Source organism: Anomaloglossus baeobatrachus, chromosome 5 (genome assembly GCF_048569485.1).
Source record: "Anomaloglossus baeobatrachus isolate aAnoBae1 chromosome 5, aAnoBae1.hap1, whole genome shotgun sequence".
NCBI lineage: Eukaryota > Metazoa > Chordata > Amphibia > Anura > Aromobatidae > Anomaloglossus > Anomaloglossus baeobatrachus.
The window spans coordinates 517062864-517087663 of record NC_134357.1 but is presented as its reverse complement, the minus strand read 5'-3'; the positions used below and the strand labels follow the sequence as shown (position 1 = coordinate 517087663).

At 44.1% G+C, this 24800-nt stretch overlaps 1 protein-coding gene across 1 annotated transcript in view; it reads right to left on the bottom strand.

The window, feature by feature from the left end:
* Positions 1-1265: 1265 nt before the first annotated feature.
* LOC142312051 (uncharacterized) overlaps positions 1266-24800 on the bottom strand; it is a 32763-nt gene continuing 9228 nt past the window's right edge. Inside the window, exons 2-6 of the mRNA XM_075350928.1 lie at positions 19310-19374; positions 10653-10776; positions 10473-10570; positions 10297-10387; positions 1266-4931 (exon numbers count right to left, since the gene is read on the bottom strand). Of these exons, the coding sequence (XP_075207043.1) occupies positions 3766-4931; positions 10297-10387; positions 10473-10570; positions 10653-10737 (1440 nt within the window). The 5' untranslated portion in view covers positions 10738-10776; positions 19310-19374 and the 3' untranslated portion in view covers positions 1266-3765. The remainder of the gene's footprint in view (positions 4932-10296; positions 10388-10472; positions 10571-10652; positions 10777-19309; positions 19375-24800) is intronic.

The following is a 24800-nucleotide window of genomic DNA, read 5'->3' as shown; positions in this document are numbered from 1 at the left end:
CATTATCAGACCATGTTCCTGCATGGTCGACACATCCATTACACATATATATGATTATATCATCACAGGAACATTAATAACACATCTAACTGTACAACCTATTTTAAATCCAAGATTTAGCTATTAAAATCTCCATGTGGGACAACCCCTTAAAAAGGAAGCTGTCACCAAGTTTTTGCCACCAAATCTCAAAGCAGCATAATGTAGAGACAGAGACCCAGATTCCAGTGATGTATCACTTACTAGGCTGCTTAGTATAATTTTGATAAAATCACTGCTTAATTAGCAGGAAATAATCATTATTGGACTACTTGGCATGAACTCTGATTAACCATGGCCCCACTAGTAATTGAAAGCTTTCTCTGTACATTATATATGGTCAGAAAGTTGTCAATCGGGTGGGGTGCAGGGTTATAGAGCTCTATATTCAAATATCTGCTAGCTCTGCAGCAGAGAAAACAATTGTATTATCAAAATGACAGCAAACAGCTCAGTAAGTGACACATCCTTGTAATCAGGGACTCTGTCTCTACACAACGCTTCCCTCAGATGGGTGACAGATTCCCTTTAAAGGGAACCTGTCAGGTCCAATATGCACCCAGAACCACGAGCTGTTCTGGGTGCATATTGCTAATTCCTGCCTAACTGTCCCTGTATACACTAGCATAGATAAAGGGATCTTAAGAAAAAGTATTTCTAAAGATCTTATATTGTATGCTAATGAGCCAGTGAACTAGCCTCCTGGGTGTTAGTTCCCCTGGCTAGTCGGCCCCATTAGAATATTAGTACGCCCCTGTGGGCCCCAGAGGGCGTGCTAACATGCTAATGAATGTGAAGAGTTAGAGGATGATCTCACCTCTCTGCTGCCATCGCCGCCCGACACTGGATTTTGGCTCAGTATGCATGACCCCGGAGTTCCGGTCATGCGCACTATGAAGCCGGGTGTACACGTCCTGGCTTCAAACTGAAGTAGTGCGCATGACCGAAACTCCGGGGTCATGTGCACTGAGCTGAAATCCAGTGTCGGGCAGTGATGGCAGCGGAAAGGTGAGTGATATCATCCTCTGACTCTGCACATTCATTAGCATGTTAGCACACCCACAGGGGTGTACTAAAATGATAATGGAGCCGACTAGGCAGGGGAACTAACGCCCAGGGGACTACTCCCCTTGTTCATTAGCATACAATATAAGATCTTTAGAAATACTTTTTCTAAAGATCTCTTTATCTATGCTAGTGTATACAGGGACGGTTGGGCAGGGATTAGCAATATACACCCAGAACTACTAGTGGTTCTGTGTGCAAATGACACCACACATGTTCCCTTTAAGGAAAATTATCTCTTAAAACAATGAATACAATAAAAACAGTTTGTGACTGAAAAATTGCAGTAGTAGGATAACGTCATCCTGGCTATCCAATGCCACAATGCACAGACCTCTGCGCCAGCAAGATTAAATAAGAGATTGTAGTAAGACCTATAATTGAATAACAATAATCTAGCATACTTGAACAGAGTAAAGAATTTTAGAAATGTTCCTTAAAGATAGCATTCATTGGACACCAAACATAATTGGCAAACATGGATAATAAAAGGTTCACCGAGTGTCCGAAGTATAGGATTAACCCCTTAGCAACCGCGGGCAGTAATATTACGTCCTACTGGTCATAGTGTTAACTCCCGCCGGCTGCTACAGGCAGCCTGCGGTGATCCACGCCCATGTCAGCTGATTTGTATAGCTGACATGTGTGCCTGGCAGGCACGAGTAGATCTACGATCTGCCCATGCCTGTTAACCCCTAAAATGGGGCGGTCAAAATGTGACAGTACCATTTAAATCACAGTTGTGGCAAAACCTTACTCAGCGGCCGTCAACGGAAGTCACATGACGTGATCACGTGGAGCCGATGGTTGTCATGATATCACATAACCCTGTGCTGACTCCTGTAGCTCACATGACTCCGGTCCTGTAACAAGCAGCCAAGTACTGCAGGTTACAAGAGATGAGCATTTCTCCTGATCTGAGCGGTGCTGGTCTGATTGGGAGAAAAGAATGAGCGATCAGAAATCTGACTCTTATAGCCCTCTAGAGGAACCAGTAAAATAATAGAAAAGTAAAAAAAAAAAGTTTTGAATAATTTAAAATAAAAAACCTAAAAGTTCAAATCACCCCCCTTTCGCCCTATTGAAAATTAAAGTGTTAAAATAATAAAAATATACATACTTTCACAACATAAGTTCAGAAATGCCAGATCTATCAAAATACAAAATCAATTAATCTGATCGGTACATGGTAAAAAAATTCTAAACACCAAAATTATATTTTTTGGTCACCACAAATTTGCGCAAATGCAATAACAGGCGATCAAAATATAGCATCTGTGCAAAAATGGTACTATTAAAAACAACAGCTCGAGACACAAAAAATACACTGTCACTGAGCCATAGATTACAAAAAATGAAAACACTACGGGTCGTGGAAAATAGCGCAAAATGTACGCAACTTTTTTTGGACAAATTTCTTATTTTTTTTAACCCCTTAGATAAAAGTAAATCTATATATGTTTGGTGTCTATGAACTTGCACTGACCCGAGGCATCACACTAACACATCAGTTTTACCACATAGTCAATATGGTGAATAAAATCTCAAAAACAATAGTGTAATCACATTTTTTTTGTAATTTTTCCACATTTTGATTTTTTTGCTGTTTTCCAGTACACTATATGCTAAAACTCATGGTTTCATTTAAAAGTACAGCTCGTTCTGCAAAAAACATGCCCTCACATGGCAAGATTGACTGAAAAATAAAAAAGTTACGGCTCTTGGTAGAAGAGGAGCGAAAAGAACCCGCCAGAAAATCGGCCGGGTGTGAAGGAGTTACGGTAAGTTGGTAACCCTTATGAGATGTTATCATTATGCTGTATTGGGGTATACTCAGCATGGAGAGTCACTTAAAAAAAATTGGGTTACACCAAATGTTCCTACTAATAAGGAAAGGTTTGTATATTTAAAAAGCAATTTGAAAATGTTTATTGTTCTAATAGCGATAAGATAAAGAAGTTTGTTCACATATTGAGATTACCGTATTTTTCGGACCATAAGACGCAATTTTTTTGCCCCCAATGTTGGGGGAAAGTGGGGGGTGCGTCTTATGGTCTGAATGTAGGGCTGCGGGGAATGAGGGTGCTGCGGTGGAGCTGGTCATCGGGGGCACGAGCCGGCTGTAGCAGCGCTTGCCGTGACCACGTGGGCCCACTCATTACATATGCACGCCCATCCTCCTGCCCATCTCAGCGCTGATAGGTGGGCGGGGGGTGTGCGCATAGTAAACAGCCAGCCGTGATCACCCCTGGCAACTACAGCCTGGAGTGATCATGTGCGCCTGTATTCACTGCTCCCCGCGCATCATCATCAGTGCGGGGAATGACTACATCGCTGTGCGCACGTGTCCACACAGCGGCGCCGGCACAGACAGAAGGAGATTTCGGTGCTGCAGGGGGTGTGGCCGGCTCTACACAGCGCTGCCAGCACAGACGGAGGAGGAGCGACGCTGCGTGGAGCGAGGAAAGGTGAATATAAATGTTTATTATTTTTCTCCTCACCCCATAACAGTGTGTCATGACCACATTTTTTGCTTTAAATTTTATTTTCCTATTTACCTTCTCTAAAACCAGGGTGCATCTTATGGTCTGGTGCGTCTTATAGTCCGAAAAATACGGTATAGCATTTTTCCTATGTGTCTTTTCTCATGTTTAACAAAGTTCAATTTGTCTGGAACACATCTCCCACATTCTCACCAGTGTGACTTCTCAGATGTGCTACAAGATTTGATTTTTGGTTAAAACATTTCCCACAATCTGAGCATGAATATGGCTTCTCACCTGTGTGAATTCTCTGATGATTTACAAGATTTGATTTCTGGATAAAACTTTTCCCACAATATGAACATGAAAATGGCTTCTCCCCTGTGTGAATTCTCTTATGTTTTACAAAATTTGTTTTCTGGTTAAAACATTTCCCACAATCTGAACATGAATATCGCTTCTCATCAGTGTGAATTCTCTTGTGTGTAACAAAATTTGATTCATCTGCAAAACATTTCCCACATTCTAAACATGAATATGGCTTCTCCCCTGTGTGAATTCTCTGGTGGTAAACAAGATTACTTTTGAGTTTAAAACTTTTCCCACATTGTAAACATGAATATGGCTTCTCCCCTGTGTGAATTCTCTGGTGTATAACAAGACCTGTTTTCTGGTTAAAACATTTCCCACATTCTGAACATGAATATGGCTTCTCTCCTGTGTGAATTCTCTGGTGTTTAATAAGATTTATTTTCTGGATAAAACATTTCCCACAATCTAAACATGAATATGGCTTCTCTCCTGTGTGAATTTTCTGGTGTAAAACAAGATTTATTTTCTTGTTAAAACATTTCCCACAATCTGAACACAAATATGGATTCTCCCCTGTATGAACTATCTGCTGTGTAGCAGAATTTGTCTGATTTGCAACAGTTTTCTCACATTCTGGACATGAATATGGATTTTCCAGTGTGTGAATTCTCTTTTGTTTAACAAGAATTGTTTTGTCGTTAAAATATTTCCCACATTCTGAACAAGAAAATATTTCCTCTTCTGTATGATTTTCTTGAGACTCTATGAGTGAAAAGCTTTCGCCATATTCTGTACTTGAAAATGGCTGCATTGTTGTCAGAGGACTTTGATTTTTATTTTTACTAATATTCTGTGATGAATCAGAAGATAGGACTTCTTTAAAAGGATCAGATGATAGATCTTCACTGGAAAAAGATAATGGAATATCTGGAAAAATATCATTTACTTCAAATGTATCTTGTAGGATATCAAAGTCATCAGAGTTAAAACATGAAGATGTCAGTTGTCCTTCTGATCTCATGGTATAATAATCTGCCAAGAATGAAACCAAAATAATTGTTGAATCAAATTTCCCAAAAAATTATAATTTCACAACATTTGTACATAAACTGTTGATAGAAATCTCAATCCAGTAAGACAAAAACAATTCAAAATGTAACAGTAGACTATAAACCACAAAATGAGTGTGCTGTAAGAACTTCCCAGCGCTTTGATTGTGATGTCTTCCTAGGAGCTTCAGCCTTCGGCTTGACTTCATAGGATGACCATTATGGCAGCAACACATGGCAACCCATCAGCAACCTGAAAACCTGAAACTTTTTCACAGGTGGGCAGATGGGAGCATGCATTGGCATTAATTGTCACTTTTGGTGACTGACATGGGCTTTTAGAAACTTAAATTGAATAACCAGGAGTTTCTTAAAAAGTGAAAAAAAAAAGTGACCTAACAAAGTCCTGGATATCCGCTTTAAAACAGCTGCAACTGAGGTGAGGTAGAATCGCTGCTGTTACAGGTAGATGCCGGCTATATATAATAGCCAAGATCTGCTCAGTACAGACCGGGCTCAGCTACTGAATCCGTTATACACAAGTGCAGACCCCCTTCACATGTCCGTATAAAAACACACGTTTATTTTGACCTTCCGGTTTTATTTTTATCACCCATCTGTGTGCACATTTTTAAAAACTTGTGTCACCCATTTTTTTCCGGTAGGGATATAAGGTATATTTGTATAAGGTGTAATATTATGTAGTATATAATGTAGGATGCTTAGTAAGGGATTATAGGAGTTAGGGTATGTGCCCACGATCAGGACTCGCTGCGTTCAGAGGCCGCTCGTCTCCTCTGCAGGCGAAAGCAGGAGACCACAGCTGTCAGTACCCACAATCAGGGTTCCATGCGCTGCGGTCTTCTGCTTGTGTTTGCCCTGCGGAGGACGCAGGCAATTCCGCAGCAAACAATTGACATGCTACGGTCGGGAAAGCCGCTACGCAGGTCAGTGTTTGCTGCGGAAAAAACAAGCACAGTGGGCACGGGATTTCTAGAAATCCTGTTCACTATGCTTGTACTGTACACCGCAGCAGTTTGGACGCAGCTGACGTGTGCTGCGTCCAAACCGCTGCAAATACCGATCGTGGGCACGCACCCTTATAGTTATGCAGGTGAAAGGTTAAATCTGTCCGGCAACAGACAATTGGGATTAGCCTATAGGGGAGGAGCTAGTGCTGAGGGAGATAAACGGTTTCTGTGGGAATGTCAGTTAGGGCCCAGCCTGTAACAGAAACAGACCTCAGGTCTGAGGAGCAGTAGAGCCACATAGTATGGGTGATTTGTGGCAGGGAAGGAAACCAAGAATCATGAAAGCAAGAATATAATAGGAGAAAAGAGCTACCTGCAAATCAGATAGAGTGACTGCAGCAAGATCCTTATCCACTCAGCAAGTGAGTGAACAAGAAAGACCTATCCCTAAGGGAGATGCCAGAAGAGACAGGCCTGAAAGAAGAGGGAGCCAGCGAATAGAGAGCACTGAGAAGCTGCTCCAGAAGCATCAGGAGGCTAATAGCCTCGTCCGGCCATATTGGCACAACACCTAGGAGAGAAGAATATGATGAGGAGCCACAGTAAGTCAGGGTGACTTTAGAGCACTGGGATATCAGGTAAGGCTGGGTGTCGGAGAGTGGCTCAGGATTATTGGGAAGGATAACAACATTTAAGATGGAACATGCGGCAAGGTTATATCTGAAGTTACTCCTTAATGTGTTTCAAATGTCTAAAAAGCAATGTGCCCGCTTCTGTGTGTAGAATGTAATGTAACTGTGGAATAAAAAGCGCAAAATAGGGTCTTACCCGGTATAGAGTTTTTGTCAAGTGCTGAAAACGCACTCACCTGGTGGGGTTGTGCCAGTCACAACTCCTTTCTGCACAAGTAACAGTGGTGGTCAGCAGCGGCCCCGAAAGTAAATCGTATCAAAACAGGGAGAGGAATACGGGTGTAAGCCGCGCTAAAACCTGGTTTTAGCGCAGCTTACACCCGTATTCCTCTCCCTGTTTATGATCCGCTTCTGTGTGTATGCAGTTATCAGTCATCAACTGCTCAGTAAAATGAAGTTTTGTATGAACTTGTGATCTCGCTCAATGAACTGTGTACCATCTGGACAAGGCTGGGCAAAACCATTGGCAAGATGTGGCCTGCAAAGGCGTATTGCCTCGGCAGTGCAACACAACACACCCAGCCAGGATCTCCATTTTCATGTAGCATGCTGGAGTGCGGCAGACGATTACCTCGCCCATGGCTACCACCCCACGCCACACTACACACACAGCATACAGACGTGTACGCATATACACAGCATACAGATGTGTCGGCGCACACACACACACACACACAGCATATAGACGTGGACACACACAGCATACGAACGTGTACACATACAGAATACATACACAGATATACATAGAAGCATTTACATATTTGAAGACACTCACAAAGATAAATCTACACATTCATAAATAAACACAATCATATACACATGTTGTGTGCAGTGGATAGACCACGGTAGGGGGCTGCTCGAGACGCTTGGATCCGGGGTTGTGACGGTGGCTCGAGGGGAAGCCGGACCCGGACCTGAACACCCGTCTGTCACCTGCAAGTGAAAAAGGGGATTTATATATACAGGGGAGGTTTTGTCAGTGACGCCACCCGTGGTGTGCGGTGATTGTTGGTGACACCACCGCTGTCGCTGGAGGTAATGCCCGGGACTGATGGAGTGGGGCAGCTGGATGTTATCCCCTCCACGGGTAGGGGAGGTGTTGTCCCAGGGCCAAAATACAGGTGGGATGGTGCTGCGGAGCGAAATCTTCAGGGTTGGACCGGATGGTGTTGGTGTACTCACAGTTCCTGAATAAATTCACACAGAGTCCAGATGGTAAACCAAATTGCCAGTGACCGGTGACCTCCGGCGGGTGTGTTCGGATCCCACACCCTGGTACAGCAAACAGGGGTCCCTTCCTCCTGCACTTAGTGTTTGTGTCCTTTTTGTTAACTACTCCGCATGAAACAGGGAAGTCCACTCCCAGAGATCCTGTGCGTTGGGAGCTGTGGCTCGCGAGAACTGACCTGTGGGATCTTAGCAAGCAACTGCGGAGCCCTATCCCCCTCGTTGGGCTTCCGTCTCGCTCTATCTGGGCCTCCTGTGGGACAAGACCTGAAATCTTGTCTCCGGCTGGTCAATTAGTAAGGTGCGTGAAGCGGTTCTTGCTCTAGGGTCCAGGTACCCTGTTGTGCACGGCCTCCGGACCGGATTCCCGCTGTCAATACCAGAGGGCTACAACCCTGCCCCGGTCAACTTAAGGTCTCCCGTGACCGGATCTCCGTCGCCTGTGGCCCTGCCTGCCGACTGCCACTTAGTCAGTAGTCCGGTAGTCCAGGAGCTCCAACCCCTGACTAACCTGTCACTTCACACTCCTCTCTCTTTTACTCTCTCATTGTTCAACTGAACTGGCCCCTCCCAAAACACCTCAGAACCCCTAGGTGGGCGTCACCATCAGCTTGGCCCCACCCACTGGTGTGTTCCTATTGTCATGGTGGTTGACTAGGCTTTGCTGGCTGAAGTTGTGTACCTGGATGTGGGGTTGTGATGGAGGGTCAAGGAGGAGGGAATCCTGCACCAGAAGAGGGGTGCAGTCATCTGAGACACCCTGATTTTGTCAGGGCGTCACACACACATATACACATACTGGTGGTGTTTTCACTTTTGATGATCAGGGACAACACTTCTCTTGTCTCACCCACATAGTTGTTTCAAGATCCTCATCGGAGAGAAGGAGGCAGCATGTGCTGTAGGATATCAGGATAACACACATGGCCGCACACCGCAAACTTCATGCAACCATGTCTACAGTTCTGGGATTCTGCCACATCACATTACAGCAGACACAGCCATCCGTGCACATATCAGCTGTTTTCAACAGCTGACGTGTGCCTGCATGTTACAAGTGGAATTGCTTCCACTCGCAACATTTAACCCCTTACATCTCGCTGCCAAAGTCTGGCAGCGAGATGTATATGTGCGCGGCCATTATTTTCACTTACCGCCGCCTCCACCGGAAGTCACATGCGTGATCATGTGACTTTCGGTGGTTGCCATGGTAGCACAAGGTCATGTGATGACGCCTGTTGCTAACATGAATCACTTTTTATTTCACTTGGCCCGCAGCCGAGTGAATCAGAAAGTGATCATATCTGCTGTTTACAGCCATGTAGCTGTGATCAGCAGAAAAGGCAGAGCGATCGCACTGTTGATCCATATAGCCCCCTAGGGGGCCTAGTAAAATAAAGAAAAAAAAAAGTTTTAAAAATAAAAAAAAAACCTAAAAGCTCAAATCACCCCCCCTTTCACCCCATTGAAAATTAAAGGGTTAAAAAAATACACATATTTGGTATTGCCGCATTCAGAAATGCCCGATCTATCAAAATATAAAATCAATTAATCTGATTGGTAGGTGTCGCATTCTAAACGCTAAAATTACGTTTTTTGGCCGCAGCAAGTTTTACGCAAAATGCAAAAACAGGTGATCAAAACGTAGCATCTGCGCAAAAATGGTACCATTAAAAATTTCAGCTCAAGATGCAAAAAATAAGCTGTCACTGAGCCATAGATCCCCAAAAATAAGAACGCTACGGGTTTCGGAAAATGGCGCAAAATTTACGCCATTTTTATTGGACAAGCTTGTGAATTTTTTTCAACCCCATAGATACAAGTAAACCTATACATGTTTGGTGTCTACAAACTCGCACCAACCTCAGGCATCACAACAACACATCAGTTTTACCATATAGTGAACAAGGTGAATAAAATTTCCCAAAAACTATTGTGCGATCACACTTTTTTTGCAGTTTTTCCACACTTGGAATTTGTTTGCTGTTTTCCAGTACACTATATGGTAAAACATATAGTTTCATTTAAAAGTACAACTTGTCCCGCAAAAAATAAGCCCTCATATGGCAAGATTGCCGGAAAAATAAAAAAGTTACGGCTCTCGGAAGAAGGGGAGCAAAAAAACCAACAAAAACGGAAAAATGGAAAGCGCCCGGGGGCTGAAGGGGTTAAAGTTTAGTTTAGATATTGGGGCAGGTAAGGATCAACATCTTCTAATTCCAGAGGTTCTGGTGGACTCTCCGGCCTGTAAGCTCTGGCCAATATAGATCTCACTGCATGAAAAGGGTTGTGCCCAAAACAATAGGGGCAGTTTTAGGTGGATCAGCATGTAGTGAGTTGGTGGCAATATGGTGACTACTTGGTTGTGAGATGGCCGAACTACACTGCTAATAATGCAGCCACGGCCAGTGACCGAAAAGAATCTGTAACATCTCTGAATTTAGTGATTGCTACTCACCTGGGTAGTCATATAAAGGCATCTCCTCTTCACTCCAGTCTTCAACCCTCACATAGGTCTCTGTAGTATTAATATGGATCAGCTCTTCAATCTGAAACAAATATTGTAAAAGTCACAGACAGATGGAGAAGTCACATATCATAAGGGAGATTTCATGACACCTTCTCTCCATCTACCTCATGATCTTGAAGAACATAGGGATTTTCTTGATTATAGTCCTGTGGAAGAAAAGGATGGGGACATCCCTCTGCTGTTGCCCTCTTGCTTGATAGAACTGGAGGAAACACATACAGGGGACTCAATTCATTCTTTACATACAGATAATTATAGGCCGTGTGAATTTCCTCTGGTCTTACCTGGGGATGTGAAGGGCTGGAGAACGTCCAGCATGACGTCATTGTACAGATCTTTGTGTACTTCTAAATCCTCGCACAACTCCATGGAAAAATAGATGGTGATGTCTGGACACCTTATTGGAACCTGAAACACACAATGATACAGTCATTCCCTCGATACCTTCATAGAGCCACCGCTTAGCTGCAGGGATTATTGATTCGTCAGGATGTAAGAGGGTGCTAAGCCTGGTTGTCGTTAAATTATGTCATTCGAGCGCAGTGCGATATACGCAGAGACAGGCAGCAGAGAAGCAGGAGAAAGTGCTCCCTCCCTCTCCCCCGAGGCTGTAATCCGATCACAAGAATGGATCACAGTCCCATGACCCTAAGTTCACACTCGCAGCAGAGCCTGAGCTGAGGCTCATTAGCATATCACCTCCGATGCTCTCACATCGAAAGCTATGAGCAAGTGGAGTCAAGGCCCAAGTGTGGCAATCTACTGGCCGGGTTAGGTACTACTCTCCCTAGTAAAGTGAATAGATACTGTCTAGCACAGGATGACTTAGTCAGGGAGCAGTTCAGTTCTGTGGGTCGTCAACAGTGGGAAGAGCTAGCTGCAGGATACAACTCCATCCGAGTTTACTCAGTCGAGGTAAAGTTTGAGAGAGTGTAGAAAGCTGTACTAGTGGGTAGTATAGGGATAAGGACAAGTGTGCAAGCCCGTCAGATAACTTAGGCCATAGAAAGTATGTGACTGACTGCCCAACAGAGGAATCCTGGTCTACACGAGGGCTGAATCACAGGTATGGCTTGCACACACAAAGAGCACAGCAACTAATCACTTCCCCCTTGCTCTGTGGAGGTGGCCAGGACGCAGACCACTGAAAAAGGACTGCTGAGAACCCCCTCACCTGCAACTACTGTCCCGAGCCACCATCACATCAACTCCCCAACAAAAAAAAAAAAAAAAGACTGGCTGGGGACATGAGCAAATAAAATATATATATTAGGCCCCACACCACAGGCAGCTTCTTCCTCACTGTCTGCAGCGCAACACGTTTCTCAGACTCATCTTCCATAACACTACTTCATGCATCTTTTACAAACACTGGAATCAGCATTCACAATAATGCAGGACATACTCATTACATGGGAGATGAGAAATAACTACTTCATGATGTGGATGACATCTTCATTTTCAACTATGGCTCCATTAACATATCTGACCAGAGTCCATCACTGACTACATTACCACCATTTGCCTATATGAATGTTTCCAGTCTTCTCCAGGCTATGATCTTATTGTGTCCTATCAGGGAGATGCTGTCTGTGTTACACAGCTAGCTCCGATTGCTGTATGGTATCGATGTAAATGGTGCCAGTGACGGCACTGCTGAGTCTTCTAGCTGCCATGTTGGTCCTCCTGTGAGGGTACACTCACACTGGTGTATAAAAAAAGTAGTCCAATTTTAATCCAAGAAAGTTGGATGAGTGAAATCCGTTTGGTATTCCATGCAAGTGGGCGATTTGTTTTTTCTCGCCGAGCAATCCGAATTCAATGCATTTTTTTCTCAGCAGCTATTATTCAACAATCATTTACAGTGTTCTATGCTACAGAATGATAATGTATCCATTAAAAAAAAAAAAGTCTCCGTACAGATGGTCCATGTGATGAATCTTATTTCTCACACCCATTGACTTACATTGGCAAGTCTCGGGCATTTTTTGAGACCATATGCAGCATGCTGAGATTTTTTTCTCACAGGCCCAATACAGGTGGAAAAAAATCGCATCTCTGCTGTGACTCACTGAATAACATTGGTCAGATTATAATGTGTTTTTTTTTTACATTGCATTCGTCTGTTTTATACGTTGGTGTGAATTAACCCTGAAGCTCAGTTTCAGGCTCAGCATCATAGCAGAACCGCAATTTTGCTATACATGTATACTACAGTATATATGTATGTGGCGCCCTGGACAAGCCAGGACGTCACAAGCACTACACCAACACACCCCACACTCCCGGTCAGGCACACCAAAGTCAAACAAAAACCCTTGTTGCCTCCCTCCAGGGGCTAATGTCCACACCAGGGGGCGGACCAGGTGGTTGGTCCCGCCCACCGAGGAGTTCACAGTCCTGGCGGCGGGAAAAGAGATCAGATAGTTTGCAGTGGAGTTGAGTTGTGGAAGTGAAGTGGCAGTTGAGGAGTCTGAAGTTGGTCCGGGTGTGTGGCCCGGACAATACAGCAAGGTTGGCAGACGGTGGTGACCGTCTGCAGGAGAGGCCTATCGGAGCTAACCGTAAGGACCGTGGACGGGCGGTGACCTGGCGGTACCAGACCGGTACGCAAAGAGAAGCCAGCACCAACCGGCAGGGCTTACGGACCCCGACAAGGCTTGGAGTCGCCGTTGAAATTGTCAAATCCGTTAGCGAAGGGAACCTCCGGGGTTTCCCAGCAGCCAAGTCCCGACAGAAGGCAACAGTCCAACCGAGAGAGGTAAACACAGTCACCGCCAAGGCTAAAGTTCCCAGGGCCAGAGCCTGCGGGCAAAAGGGGCTCCTTCAGCAACCTTCAAGCTGGGGAGCGGGTTACCGGTGGGAACCCATTGGAACTGTTTACACTTCGCAGGTGCAGGGAAAGGCAGTCACCATCAACCTGCCGGGAGGAGAAACACCGCAGCCGTCTGTGGGACCTGTCCATCCAGCTGTTTGTTTTACCGGAGACTTTGTGTACATCATTGGCTGAGTGAGTACCACCGTGCCGTGCGGCACAGCGCTGCCCCCGCGACCCTGCACCTTGCCAGGCCCCGTAACCCACCTGCCATCCATCCCTATCTCCCTCACCGGGACAACCAATCCCCCTACCCACGGAGGGGAGAACTAACATCCAAGCTGCTCCCTGTCATCATCGCTCCCGGGATCCCCGTCCAGAGCAGCGGTGGTGTCACAACCTCACCACAACCGTGGGTGGCGTCATGGACAATATCCCTAAAACCAAACCACCCCCTTTTCACTCACGGGCGAGGAATGCTGCCTGCTCGAGTCCCCGGGATCCGGCCCACAGCTCGAGCCACCACCGAGCAGCAGTAGCAGCAGCAGCCGGACCCAAGCAGTGGGAGAGCGCAGCGTCCCCTCCTCCGCCAGCGACATGTATATTATAGGACTACATATTTTGAAGCCTAGGTAATGGAGCTAAATATGCAGCTTGCAACACTCAGGAGCATTGCAAACCTGGAGAGGAGTTTAAAGCTTCAGACCAGAAGTTCAAGACCAGAAGTAGGTAGCTGGGTAACAGTTAGAAGTAGGGGGTAAAGGTAAAAGTGTCAAGGAGCCTAGTCCTGATCTTGGACAACCTAGTAAATATTTCTGTTTGACTGATATTGGGGAGGGCTAGGATCATTACAACAGGACATTGCTCCAAGAGACCAGGAAAATGACTGCTCTAGGAAGGAGGGAAATAGGAGAGCAGGAAAGGCCAGACAAATGTGGGGTGTAGGGGACTCTATAATTAGGTGGACAGACAGGGTTATCTGTCACTGAGACTGGGGATGCCGAACAGTGTGCTGTCTGCCTGGTGCTCGAGTTTGGCATATTGCGGATTGACAGATTGCTGGATGGTGCTAAGGAAAAACCCAGCGGTCATGGTGCACATTGGTACTAATGACAAAGTTAGAGGTAGGTGGAAGGTCCTTAAAAAATGATTACAGGGAACTAGGAGAGAAGCTGAAGTCCAGGACCTCCAAGGTGGTGTTTTCAGAAATACTACCGATGCCACAAGTGTCACAAGAAAGAGAGGCAGAGCATAGGTAGATAAATACGTAGCTTAGAAATTGGTGCAGGAAGGAGGGTTTTGGGTTCAAGGAGAACTGGGTCGATGTCTCTGACAACTACAGGCGCTACGGTAGAGACAGGCTGCCCCTCAATGGGGAGGGAGTAGCTGTGCTGGGAGGAAAAAAAAATGGTCAAACACATGAAGGAGCTTTTAAACTAGGATCTGGGGGGGGGGGGAGGAGGGTAGTGGAGTAAATAAGGGAATAGATAAAAGTAGACAGAGAGTGAGACAGTAGTGGTCCAGGCAGGTTTAGCGGGGGCTGGGATATGCAAGGAAAGTAGGAAGATGAGAAGTAAGAAATGTGTTAATAGTATTAAATGTCTGCTGGCAAATACAAGTCTTATCAACAAAATGAATGACTTTGGAAACTCTTATGACGACCACGGATTACGATGTGTGGGCATTACTGAAACCTGGCTGGATAAGAGCCATGACTGAGTGACAAACGTAGAGGGTTACACCACATTCAGAAAGGACAGGAAAGACAAAAAGGTTGAGGGGTATGTATATTTATCAAATCTAACTTAACACCTGTGCTTAATGACAACATTAGGGGGAGATACAGTAGTCAGTATGGGTATATGTAAATAGGGAGGGGAATAATGGAAAGCTGCTAATTGGAGTTTGCTATAGGTCTCCTAACTTAGCAGAATAGGTAGAGGATGAACTGCTGCAACACATTGAAAATGCAGTAAATATTATTATTAATAATAAAAAATTATTGGGTCCTTATGGGGGATCCAACTATTGAGATATTCAGAGGGACATAGAATCTTTGGGTTGTGCTAAATGCTGCAAGTTCTTATCTACATTTCAAGACAATTACATCTCTCAACTGGTCCAGGAAACCATTATCTATCCCCCATTTCCCTGAGATGGCAGGATTGTCATTGTATCATTCTAAATAAGCACTTGTACCTTGACACCCCCCCCTTTCCAATCTCATTGTAGATTGTAAGCTATCGCGAGCTGGGTTGTCTTTTTTTTCTCATCTAAATATTGTATTTTCCATACTCAGATAGTAGATGAACCGACCAGGGGAGATAATTAGCTGGATTTGGTCCTGTCAAATAGACCAGATATAATTTCGGATATACATGTTGCGGGAGCACTTGAGAGCAGTGATCATAATATGGTAAGTTCAATATAATATTTAATAGAATATTTGAAAGGGAAAATACTAAAGCCTGAAATTTCAGGAAAGCTGATTTCAACAAATTAAGGGAAGAGCTTAATTATTTAGACTAGGACAATGTCATGGTATCTTGGGATATTGAACATAAATGGGGCAAGTTTAAGGATATACTACTAGAGTCCTGTAAAAAAAACATACCCTCTGGTAATAATATGTCCAGGAATAAAAGGAAACCACTATGCATAAATACGACAGTACAAAGTATAATACAAAATAGACAAAGGGCATTCAAAATCCTGACGGCTGAGAATACAGAAATAGCATTTCAAGAGTATAAAATTCTCAATAGGAAATGTAAAAAAGAAATCAAGCTAGCAAAAAAATTAGCTACTGAAACAAAAATTGCCAAATATATTAAAATAAACCCACACAATTTTATAAATACACCAATGCCAAAAGGAAAAAAAAAGGATGGTACCGTCCCCATAAAAGATTATAACAGGATAATTATAGAGGGCAAAGAAAAAGCTGAGATATTAAACAGGCACTATTCATCAGTGTTCACAAAGGAACTGACTGTTCCAGTGATCATTCAAAAAGGCAAAATCAAAACTTCCCACCTGATATAACTAACTTAACACAAGAAAAAGTACGCCTGTGTCTGAGTAAATTAAACATTGACAAATCCCCAGGGCCAGATGTCATTCATCCACGGATATTGAGGGAATTGAGCTCAGTAATGGACAGAACGCTGTATCTAATCTTCTTAGACTTTCTTGTAACTGGGTTGGTGCCTCAGGATTGGAGAATGGTTGACATGGCACCAATATTTAAGAAAGGTAAGAGGGTGGATCCAGGCAACTACTGTCCGCTAAGTCTGACATCGGTGGTATGCAAGGTTTTGAGGAAATTTTATGAGATGACATGCAACAATATATTCGAGAAAATAATGTAATAACTGATATCTTTCATGAGTCCATGCTGGTTAAGTCATGTCTAGGTAACATGATGGGGTTCTATGAGGAGGTAAGTGCAAATCTGTATATTGGTAATGCAGCTGATGTGATTTATTTGGACTTTGCAAAGGCATTGTAATGAAGCTACAGAAGCAACGACTAGGGGAAACTATAAGCAGATCGGTAAGGAATTGGCTAAAAGATAGGAAACAAAGTTTAGTCATAAATGGTACATTCTCTAATTAGGCTATAGTCAGCAGTGGTGTAATGCAGGGATCTGTGCTAGGACCGATTTTTTTTTATCTCTATTAATGACCATATAGATGGTATTGAGAGTAAAGTCAGTCTTTGCTGACAACACCAAACTATGTAGGATATTAAAAACTGACCTTGATAGTACAATATTACAAAATGATCTGGATAAGATGTCGGAATGGGCAGACACTTGGCAAAAGAGATTAAATGTTGATAAATGTAAAGTAGTACACCTAGAACGAAGTGATGCTATAGCTGCATATACATTAAATGGAAGAAAAACGTGGGACTACAGAGCAGAAGAAAGACGTGGAGATTCTGGTTACAAGTAAGCTGAGCAGAAGCACTCAATGTCAGGCAGCAGCTGCTAAAGCAAACAAGATTTTAGGGTGTATAAAAAGAGAGATTAGATCCTGTGATCCCAATGTATTGTTACCTCTCTATAAATCCCTTGTAAGGCCACATCTGGAATATGGGATCCAGTTTTGGGCTCCACATTTTAAAAAGGATATTCAGAAGTTAGAGTCAGTTCAAAGGAGGGCAACTAGATTATTGCAAGGAATGGAAGGCCTCACATATGATGAGAGGTTGAAAAAGTTGGATTTGTTTAGCGTAGAAAAAAAGATGTATTTTTATCTTATTTATGTATAAATACATGTGTTCAATACAAAAAAGACTGGCACATGACTTATTTCTTCCAAAGACAGTACTAAGGACCAGGGGGCATTCACTGCGAGTGGAAGAAAGACTATTCCGGCAACTAAATGGGAAGGGGTTCTTTACAGTTAGAGCAGTCAGATTGTGGAATGCCCTACCACAAGAGGTAGTAATGGCAGATACTATAACAGCTTTTAGAAAAAGGGCTGTGTGATACCAATGTGATATGACTGAAAGAATGTGTGATTAGATAGGAATCATAAAAGATAGGAGTGATCCCAGATATTATTTGACCTATCAATAATTCAGTATCAAAGAGATGTCCTTTGGAAGGCCAATATGATGACCAAAGAATACATGTCTTGAAGCAGTTTCAAGATAATGGGGAAGTCACATTTACAGTTCCACTTACCGGAAACTTGTGGTTGGCTTAAAGACAGGTTTAAGGAAGCTTGCATATGAAATTTACGGCTCATTGCAATATTTCACTAACACTATGGTCAAACTGTGGTCGGCCAGTTGTCAACTGGCAGGATGTGCAGGAAATGTGCAGGAAGCTGCCAGTGCCCACAGCAGTTTGTGGTCAAGTTACATGAACATGACTCAGCTGTCACATGCTGGTGACCATTTAAACCCAACCTACAAAGTTTTCCTATAAAAAATACACCGGACTCGCTTAATGTTAGGGAAACCTTCCAGGACATTGAAGTGTACGTACGCACTGTTCCTGTGATGCAAGATGCCATGTTGATTCCTTATCATTAACTCGAGTTCCCTCCAATGTGAAAGGATTGCTACAACATAACGGTAATGTTGATGCATATTTCTGTTATTGTATAAGTTTCTATGACTATAGTTCTTATGCCTATGTACCATTGACTATATATATTCATGTGCTATTAAAATAAATAGTATCTTGCTATAAAGAATATTAGTATTCGTGCCTGATTAGGATATCAGTGAGCGCTTCGTAAGTACGGGCTTTCAGCCCCCTTTTTAGTAGAATTTAGCAAGACAGGCTGGATGATTTCCTCAGTACACACAACATTGTTGTTTATAAATGCTTTAATGACAAAATGTATATTTGGTGGAGGAAGGTTGAACTTGACGGACCTAGGTCATTTTTTCAACTATGTGTCTATAGTATTGCAATATACAATAAAAAAAAGTTTGATTTATCAAACTTCAAAAATTAGTTAACTCATTTTAATCACCAGGATGAGAAAAAAAAAATTGAAATGAGAGAATTGCCATTTAAGTGCGATATGGAGAACAAGTCCTCACCAAACTGCATGGATAAAGGAAAAAGCTGCAGGTCACAAATTTCAATAAATTTATCTTAACCCAGACACACATTGTAATATAGAAAAATAGATAGAGCTTCCAAATTTGTTATCGACGTAATCGTACAGATCTGACTAATCATTTTCCAGGTCTTTGTTTTCTTTTGCAGGATGAATTTCATAAACCCTAAAACAAGGTGTTGGAATTTCTTTCTTTTCATAATGTTTCCCCATTTGGCTTTTCCCCTTTATGTACATTATATGGTAAAATGAACGGTGTCATTCAGAACTCCTACAAATCTCACAGAATATCATACACTGGTTCTTCTGGGAAATTTGACCATATTGAGGGTCTGGAAGAGCTTTATTCATGGAACTACATTCAAAACTACAACAAATATTTCCGCAGAAACAATACCATATATATATAAAAAATGTTATAGTTCTTGCAACGAGAGGTGGAAAAAGAAAGGAAAGCCCAACAATAAAATAGAAAAAATGTCCAGGTTCTTAAAGGGGTAAATAAACCTGCAGGTGGAAAACTTCATCTCATATTTACCTCAGGGAGTGAAACAGGAAGTGGGAGGAGCCAGAGACGTGAGGTAAGAGGAGCGACCGTCAGTCCTGTCAGGAGAGAACAGAAGAGAGGACACATTATAGGATCCTGACTGGTTCCTGCTTTTTTGTCTTAGAAAATATGAAGAACTTTTTCCATTCTTGAAGACAGAGAGAAATCGGCTTCCATTTATCTAAGTATAACAGAGGGAATGTCCTCCATTTTTGTTAAGCAGAAAGACAGAATCCGTCACTATTAGAGATGGGCGAACCTCCAGATGTTCGGGTTGGGTTCAGCCGGAGAAAAAAAATCCGGTTTGGGACTTGACTTGAACCCGAACATGAGCTTGGAACCCCATATAAGTCTATGGGAACCCAAGCTTGAGTGCTGTAAAATGGTGGTAGTAGGGACTATGGGACTGCAAAACTGGAAAATTAAACTTACCAAGTTTCCCGCGTGACTGTTACACTGCTTCAGGGGCCGCTCATTAGCTCTCATGCTTATTTAATGCTTCCCTCACCCACCCCCTGTGACAGCATTTGTGATTGGTTGTTGTTAGACTGCTGGTGTCTGAATGGGAAAAAAATGGCATAGGGTCTCCCGTATATTGTTCCCCAGTGCAGATAAAGCAGATGGCTACAGGCTGCAGCCCCAAGTTGTGCATGTTATCTTGGCTGTGTATCAAAATGCAAGGAACCCGATGAGCTTTTATTTTTTTTTTTTTAAAGTATAAAAATAATTTATTTCAAAAACAGGCATTCAATTCCTTCCAATTTTAATATCCAGCCAAGATAAGGCAGACAGCTGGGGTCTGGTATTCTAAAAATAGCAGCCCACAGCCACTCCAGAATTCTCGCATTCATTAGAGGCGCCAATGCCGATGCTTTACCTGGCTCATCCCGATTGCTTTGGAGTAGTGTCCATTGGGGTAATATAAGGGGTTAAGAAAAGCTGTGATTTGGAAAAAAAAAACAAAAACAAAACACAGCTGTCATTAAGTCTGAGGTTAGTAATGAGGAGGGATCTTGGAGTTCCCCCCAAATTACTAATCCTGTAAGTAAAAAGAAATAAAATCACAAAACACACAGAAAATCCTTTATTTAAGAAAAAAGCAACAAAAAACCCTAAATCCCCAAAACACTCTGCAGGTCTGACGTAATCCACAGGAGGTCCCATGACAATCCCGACTCTGCTACATCTGAGGACGCAGTATGTGGTCACATTAGAAAATGAGACCACTCACTGTGGCATCAGGGGTACACTGACGGAGCCACAGCTATGAGGTCAGTGAGTTCACCTGAGACCACAGCTGGGGGTTCCCATGGCACTTCAGCTGTAACCACAGGTGAACTGACCTGAGGTGAATTCATTGACCTTGATGCTGGATTACTGCATTAGGCAATTGTGTGCACATTGAGTATTTGGGTCCAGACATTTCTGAACCATATCTGCATCTCCTGTCAAAAAACGCACCAAAACTCCTTGCGTTTTGATGCGGTTTTATTGTAAACTGGCATTGAGTTCAATGACTTCCCCTGAGGTAAGGATACCGAGTTCACTTCAGGTCAGTACACCTGAGGTCACAACTGGGGTACTGTGGGAACCCCAGCTGTGACATCAGGTGAACTCACTGAAGTCACGGCTCACAGTTGTGGCTTTGTCAGTGTGTCTCAGAGGCTTGTGTGAGTGGTCACATTATCTAATGTGACTGCGCACTGCGCGTCAGATGTAGCAGATATGGGATCGTCGTTGGACCTCATGTGGATTATGTCAGACCTGGAGTAATGTTTTGGGGGTTAATAAATTGGAAAAAGAGGGTGTTTTTTTTAAAGCATTTTTCTGTGTGTTTTGTGTGTTTTCCTTATATTACCTTGATTGCCACAGCACCAGGGCAATTGGGATGAGATCTAATGGATGCGACAATTCCAGAGTGGCTGTGGGCTGCTATTTTTCAGCTCTGGGGCCCAGTAACCATGGGCCTCCCCAGCCTCAGAATTTCAGCCCCCAGCTGTCGGCTTTATCTTGGCTGGGTACGGGAAACCATACATAATTTTATTTCAATTATTTATTTATTTTTCACCTCTACAACCAATCACTGATGCCATCAGTCTGACTTCAACCATCACAGACGCTGTCACAGAGGGTGCGCAAGAGAAGCAGTGAATATGCATGAGAGCTAATGAGTAGACCCGAAAGCAGTGTGACAGACTAAGTGCAACTCTCCTGCTTTAAGGGCACGTTACACGATACGATATATCTAACGATATGTCGTCGGGGTCACGTCATAAGTGACGCACATCCGGCATCGTTAGAGATATCGTAGCGTGTGACAGCTACGAGTGTCTGTGATCGAGCAAAGATACTCACCTTATCGTTGCTCGTTGACACGTCGCTTATTTTCTAAAAATCGAACGTCCTTCTGCACGCCGGTTATTCATTGTTCCCTAGGCAGCACACGTTGCTCCGTGTGACACCCCGGGAACGATGAGCACAGCTTACCTGCGTCCCGCCGGCAATGCGGAAGGAAGGAGGTGGGCGGGATGTTTACATCCCGCTCATCTCCACCCCACCGCTACTATTGGCCAGCCGCTGTGTGACGTCGCTGTGACGCCGAACATCCCTCCCCCTTCAGGAAGAAGATGTTCACCACCCACAGCGAGGTCGTTTGGAAGGTAAGTACGTGTGACATGGGTTTACGACTTTGTGCCACACGGGCAACAAATTGCCCGTGCCGCACAAACGATGGGGGCGGGTGCGATCGCAAATGCAATCGCACGACATATCGACACGTGTAAAGCAGGCTTAAATCTGTATTTTGCTTTTTTTTAAACACTTGTATTTTATTGTTATCCAGGTGCTTGAACCCAGTAACACAGTAAAGGGTACTTTACACGCTGCGATATTGGTACCGATATCGCTAGCGAGTGTACCCGCCTCCGTCGGTTGTACGTCACGGGCAAAGTGCTGCCCGTGGCGCACAACATCGCTAACACCCGTCACATGGACTTACCTTCCTTGCGACATCGCTCTGGCCGGCGATCCGCCTCCTTTCTAAGGGGGCGGTTCGTGCGGTGTCACACGGCAGCCGTCCAATAGCAGAGGAGGGGCGGAGATGAGCGGCCGGAACATGCCGCCCACCTCCTTCCTTCCTCATTGCCGGTGGACGCAGGTAAGGAGATGTTCATCGTTCCTGCGGTGTCACACATAGCGATGTGTGCTGCCGCAGGAACGACGAACAACATTGTACCTGCAGCAGCAACGGTATTTGGAAAAGGAGCGGCGTGTCAACGAGCAACGATTTTTCACGTTTTTGCGCTCGTTGATCGTCGCTCCTTGGTGTCACATGCTGCGATGCGATGTCGCTAACGGCATCGGATGTGCGTCACTAACGACGTGACCCCAACGATATATCGTTAGCGATGTCGCAGCGTGTAAAGCACCCTTCTCATGGATTTCCTTGATATCTCTGTGTTGGAGTCCATGCATGGACCCCAAAGTTTACCGTTCAGGTTCGCACATCACTAATTATTATCAGATAATCGCAACGAGAGATGGAGCCTCCTCCATTTTGCATGATGTAAAAAGTGAGAGACATTTAGCCAAGAGCAGAGGCGTATCGGCAATGGAACAGACCACACAGATTCTATTGGTCTTCCTACCTTTGTGTTAGATTATTCCAGTGGTGAGAACTACTGCTCTCACTAGCCACGGTGAATTTAGGGCAAGCCAAGGCCTTGGCATGTGATGGCGATGGGGTGAAAGAACCCTTATAGGGACATTAGCGAGTGCAGGGATCAGCCTCAGGTGAGTGTAAGACGTGATCCCTCTCTCTAGCACCAGGACCCAGTGTTGTATTGTGTTTATGCTGTACCCTGTTTGTTGTGGCGCTCACTGGGCGTTCCCTTATTCCTGGCGGAACCCAGGTAGTCACTGCTTGATGAGATTATACTATATAGCAATGTGAAGTTCCTTATACTATATGGAAGTCAAAGTCCGGGGCATTATACTATATGGAAGGCAGTGTGGGGCCTATTAGACTATATGGACGGCAGTGTGGGTTTCACTCCAGGGACTAGGAAGGGATTGGATAGGGACTCCTAAGGTGGCCCTCAGACTAGGTACACCCGGAGCTGACCCTCAACCCAGAGGTACACTTGATGGTAGTTAGGTCTGAGCCACCAGAATCTCCCTGTCTCCTGTCCAGGCCATGGTGTAACTGCCTCCACACCCACCACCCAAGGGACGGACAAGAACAGTAGTCACAACCCCACAAAACACACAAAAATTGGGTGCAGTCCAACTAAAGCACACCACTACCAAACACACCAGGGGAGACACAAACAGTACACAGGAGGTAAATAAAGAAAGGGAGAAAATTACAAACGACGGGGTAACTTTCGCACAAAATACAACAGCAGCTCAAACACAACCTTCATGCTCCTAGCCTAGCTCAAGAATGAATGCTAAATAACCAGTGCTCTCTGTAGGGAGCAGACGGTATTTATCCATGTTGGGAGTGGTTATCAGTGGAAACACCTGAGCAGAGGTAAATGGCTTGCTGCTGGTAAGGACAACTGACTTTAACCCTATTCATGTTAAAGGAAAACAAACACATTTAAGTTGAGTGTTGAGTCTTAGATGGCAAATAGGGCTTGAGCCTGTCAAAGAGAGACGACCATGACAGTGGGGCCCCTTATACTATATGGAAGGCAGTGTGGGGCCCATTATACTATATGAAAGGCAGGTGTGGGGCCAGTTATACTATATGAAAGGCAGTTGTGAGGCCCATTATACTATATGGAAGGCAGTGTGGGGCCCATTATACTATATGAAAGGCAGGTGTGGGGCCCATTATACTATATGAAAGCCAGTGTGGGGCCCAATATACTATATGGAAGGCAGGTGTGGGGCCCATTATACTACATGGAAGGCAGGTGTCGAGCCTATTATACTATATGGAAGGCAGTTGTGGGGCCAGTTATACTATATGGAAGGCAGGTGTGGGGCCCATTATACTATATGGAAGGCAGGTGTCGAGCCTATTATACTATATGGAAGGCAGGTGTGGGGCCAGTTATACTATATGGAAGGCAGGTGTGGGGCCCATTATACTATATGGAAGGCAATATGAGGCCCATTATACTATATGGAAGGCAGGTGTGGGGCCCATTATACTATATGGAAGGCAGGTGTCGAGCCTATTATACTATATGGAAGGCAGTTGTGGGGCCAGTTATACTATATGGAAGGCAGGTGTGGGGCCCATTATACTATATGGAAGGCAGGTGTCGAGCCTATTATACTATATGGAAGGCAGGTGTGGGGCCAGTTATACTATATGGAAGGCAGGTGTGGGGCCCATTATACTATATGGAAGGCAATGTGAGGCCCATTATACTATATGGAAGGCAGGTGTGGGGCCCATTATACTACATGGAAGGCAGGTGTCGAGCCTATTATACTATATGGAAGGCAGTTGTGGGGCCAGTTATAC